The following is a 4,079-nucleotide window of genomic DNA, read 5'->3' as shown; positions in this document are numbered from 1 at the left end:
TTTTTTGTTTTTTTTTTTGTTTTTTTTTTTTTTTTTTTTTTTTTTTTTTTTTTTTTTTTTTTTTTTTTTTTTTTTTTTTTTGGTATGAGGGAACGAGCTCGCGTCCTTGTGCTTATGAGACAGGCCGAGGAACCACTGAGCTAAATCCCCAGCCCTTTTTCTATCTTTTCTTTGAGCGATTTGCTGTTGTTTGTTTGTTTTTGCAGTATCAGGGATCTAACCTTGAAGGCAGGTGCAGCACCACTGAGCTAAATCCCCGGCCACACATAGTTTTTTATAGTTGGTGTTTTTTCGACTTTGTACACCAAAAACCAATTAACGTGAAAAGTTTGATGCTTTTTTGGTAAACATTCAAATATTTTAAATGAGGTACTTTATTTCTGTGATTTTTTTTCCTGTTAAGTACTCATTGTTTAATATGATAAAAATCGAAATTAATAATTCATCAATAGAAATATTCTAGAGAATAAACGTGGGTCTGACACAACCATGTTCATGTGCCTTTAAGACAGGAAATGTGTCATGCCCTTGGGTCAGCCTCTTCCATCCTGGTGACAATGCATCCATGTCCTTAAATGGGCCGGTGTGGCCAGCCCTGCCTGTGACCCCTGGACTCTGGCTGGGGTGTAACGCAGGGTGGAGGCCTGGGGTTTAGCCCCTCAGGACTTCAAGTGAGAAGTGCTGTGGTTTCCTCTGACTGAGTTTCTCTGACATTTGGCAGTGAGTGGCTGAGGTGCGACTCAGGTGTCCTCTGCCTTCCTGGTTTCCTCCTGTCCCTGTAGCTGTGCCTTCCCTCTGTCCCCTGCTGTTTCTAGGAGTAAAGTGTGCTAGGCTCAGAAGGGCCCCGGTGTCCTCAGCCTGACACACCTGCCTTCTGCTTAAAGAAAGGCCTTTTGCACTTGTTTGTCCTGTCTGGAGTTTCCACCCTGTGGCAGCTGGATTGGCTCCTCCTCACCTCCAGTTCTGCAAAGGTCACTCCTGAGGTTTCCTCTGTCCACTCCTTCACCTGGTTCTTCCCAGCCCCAGGGCTGTTCGTTGCACAGCTTTCCTGTGCTCTAGATAAAGTTCCCAGTTTCTCTTCGGATTTGTGGGCTTGTTTCTCTCACCCAGAGAACGCTGTAAATGAAGGCAGGAATTGTGTCTGTCCTTGGCGTGTCTACCTCATGTCCTCCCTACAGCCTGGGCAGGGAGGTGGCAGACGCTGCTGAGAGATGAGTGATGTTTTGGCTTTGCTGCCCCAACTTCCGTCACAACTGGCTGTGGAGGAGGAAAGCTTGAGACAGTAAGGAAGTGAATAGGTGTGTGGTGTCCCGTGGAACTGTTGGTGAGCACTGAAGTTTGAAAAGCTTTCAGGTCATTTTCCCTTTGAGATCCTGCTGCTCTCCAAACCTTTCTCAGCCGAGAAGCCCTCTTAGCTCACCGCCCCTCCCTCCAAAGCAGGCCAGGCCGAGTAACTGATCTACCTCATATTTATGGGCATTTTTATGTATAAGGTGGTTTTTTTGTTGCTTTGCATGAGAAACTTACCTTTTGCAAAAGTTAAAAAAAAAAACACCTAGGCTTTCACAGTAGAAATTAATGTATTGTATGTCTCTGCCCTAGGCAGACATTTGAGCTTTCCTAGACTGAGGAGACTTTGAAAAGGTGACTATATTTATAGGTGGGATCGTGGAGGCTCATAAGTAAAGATGTGTGGGGATTGGTTTGGGATTTAGCTCAGCGGTTCTGCCCCCTACCTCCCAAGCACAAAGTCCTGAGTTCAATCCCCGGTACCAAAAAAAAAAGAAAAAAAAAGGATTGCTCTGCTTGTAATAATTAGGAATACAGCTGTACAGAAGGACTAATGTGTTTCTCCAATATTAACCTCAGATTTCACATAGAGTTTCAGCCAGAAATTCCTTTCATTTATTACTCCAGTCCCGTTGAGACTGATTATTTCACACGGTTAAGTGATGGATTGATTTTAGTATTCTAAAACAAGAACAAATTAATGTATTTCACGTGGGCTCAATCGGTTCGAAGATAGGTGTGGTCATTGTGTTTTAATCTGATGGGAAGCCGCCAAAAGGACCCGCAAAGCTGTCCCTGCCGTCCGCGCCACTCCGATGAGAGTCCATGTCCATTGCGGGGTCCTTGGTGTTCAGTGACTTCCACTGTAAGGGTGCGGCAGCTGCCCTGGTGCCGTGTTGTCCTGACACGACTTCTCATGGTCCCTCTGATGTTCTCTCTAGATATCCCCGTGTTCCCCACCATCACAGCCACTGTGACTTTTCAGGAGTTTCGCTATGATGAGTTTGATGGCGCCATCTTTACCATCCCTGAAGACTACAAGGAAGACCCAAGCCGGTTTCCTGACCTTTAACCGACAAGGAAAATGCTGTCATGTAACCGAGAAAGGGATGCAGACCCCAGAGCGAATCCAGACAGAAGGGACAAATGCTTTCAGTACAAAGGACTTGCCACTGAACCGCCGCGTCTGGGCCTCTAGTAAGCATTTCAGCAAGTTTCCTAATGTGCCATTTTCGGTCTTTTTAGAATCTCACTGTAATAGTTGACACTGTACTGACCCCAAGACCTTTGTATGTAAAGCAGCTATCAGTGCTGTGATTTGTTTTTAAAAATTTTCACACTTGTTGTTGAAATATATATGCATATAAATATATCTGTATCTATATCTAATCTAACACTCCTGGACCATTAACGTAAAGTCAGTGTCTTAAGAGAGATGAAGCCCTTTTAAACGTGTCACCTTATAGTCAAGGTGACATTTATAAATACTCCTTTGAGCTTTGTTTTCATAAAGTGTAAACTATGTAACATCATGTATAGAGTAATTTGAATGTGTTCGATATAATGAACTAGAAGGAATGCGATTTCCTGTAGACGGATGAACCAAACGGTGACCATTAGCAGTTGCATGTCCATGTGGCAGTACCTTTCCGAGGGAGCGCGCACTCTGCAGGGGACAAGGTACCTCCTCTAGCACCTGAGTGCAACTCATTGTGGTGCTATTTGTTTTTACCTGAATTCTTTCTCCAGCGGAAAATGTTTGGTACTAATCTTCCTTTTGCAGAACCTCTTTTCTTTTTTCTCTCCTTTTTCTAAACTTGTGTTGAAGAGTCCTTGTTACGTTCACAGGGTATGGCGTGCTCAGAGGTCGTCCTCTTCCAAATCTCGGCACTTTAAACAAACTCCAAATTTTTGAACTTGCTTCCTAATAATGAGTGTACACGTCTGATGAGTTGAAGTGGAATAAGGATATGTTCTTCCTAAAACAAAACCTATTTTGGACAACCCTACATATGTAACATGTCCACCACGGGGCTGTAATTCATGTGTCTCGCTGCCGGTCCATACACGACTGTCCCCTCGGTGGCTTCTAATCGTATTACTAGAAAGACAGATAAAAGTGCTTACACCTGTTTGTGCCACCAGTGGGACAAGCTGCCCGTGGGACAGTCTGGCGGGAACACGTGGATTCTTTCCGAGTAAGATGCACATTTTCTATACTGACAGAATGAATATATTTGTTACAAGCTAAGGTTCAGATACATATACAAGATGGGGGATTCCTATTTTTTTTTAAGGCACAGGAAAATACTGACTTATTTCCAAAGTGTTAAAATCATGCACTACTCATTTTTGCACTTAAAATTTTTGATATTCCAAGCTGGTTTGAAGGTCCAAGAATGAAAATAAATTAGGGAGAATAATGTGTAACGGTCATCAAGTGTCATGTATTAACGAGCTTAGCTAAATGTTTTTAAATTTGTCCCAATGAATTTGTTTGCCACTGTCAAGTGTTTAGTGACTGTTTAGATACCTTCAAAAGCAGAGAATTTGAAATGAGTTTAGAGACCTTTATTGAAGAGATGATTTATTGAAAAATCCAAAGCATCAACCATAAAAATTTTATAATAAACATCTTTTTCTCTTTTTATTAGTATATGTTTGCTGTACATAATCAAATTCATCTTGGGGAATTGGTGAATTATCCTGCATCTCGCTCGTTTCTCCTTCCCTCCCTGCCCAGTCCTTTCTCCGCCCAGACCCCTTCCTGTCCCGGGTGTGTTCTGCTT

The 4,079-nt window shown here is 42.9% G+C and overlaps 1 protein-coding gene across 1 annotated transcript in view; it reads left to right on the top strand.

Moving 5' to 3' along the window:
• Ankrd13c (ankyrin repeat domain 13C) overlaps positions 1-4,072 on the top strand; it is a 70,693-nt gene extending 66,621 nt beyond the window's left edge. The window contains exon 14 of the mRNA XM_019204699.2: positions 2,232-4,072. Within this exon, the coding sequence (XP_019060244.1) occupies positions 2,232-2,362 (131 nt within the window). The 3' untranslated portion in view covers positions 2,363-4,072. The remainder of the gene's footprint in view (positions 1-2,231) is intronic.
• Positions 4,073-4,079: the final 7 nt, after the last annotated feature.

This window comes from Fukomys damarensis, unplaced genomic scaffold, assembly GCF_012274545.1.
Source record: "Fukomys damarensis isolate Sample0158 unplaced genomic scaffold, DMR_v1.0_HiC HiC_scaffold_33, whole genome shotgun sequence".
NCBI lineage: Eukaryota > Metazoa > Chordata > Mammalia > Rodentia > Bathyergidae > Fukomys > Fukomys damarensis.
Note: the sequence above shows the minus strand (reverse complement) of the source record. Positions and strands in the feature narration are given on the sequence as shown.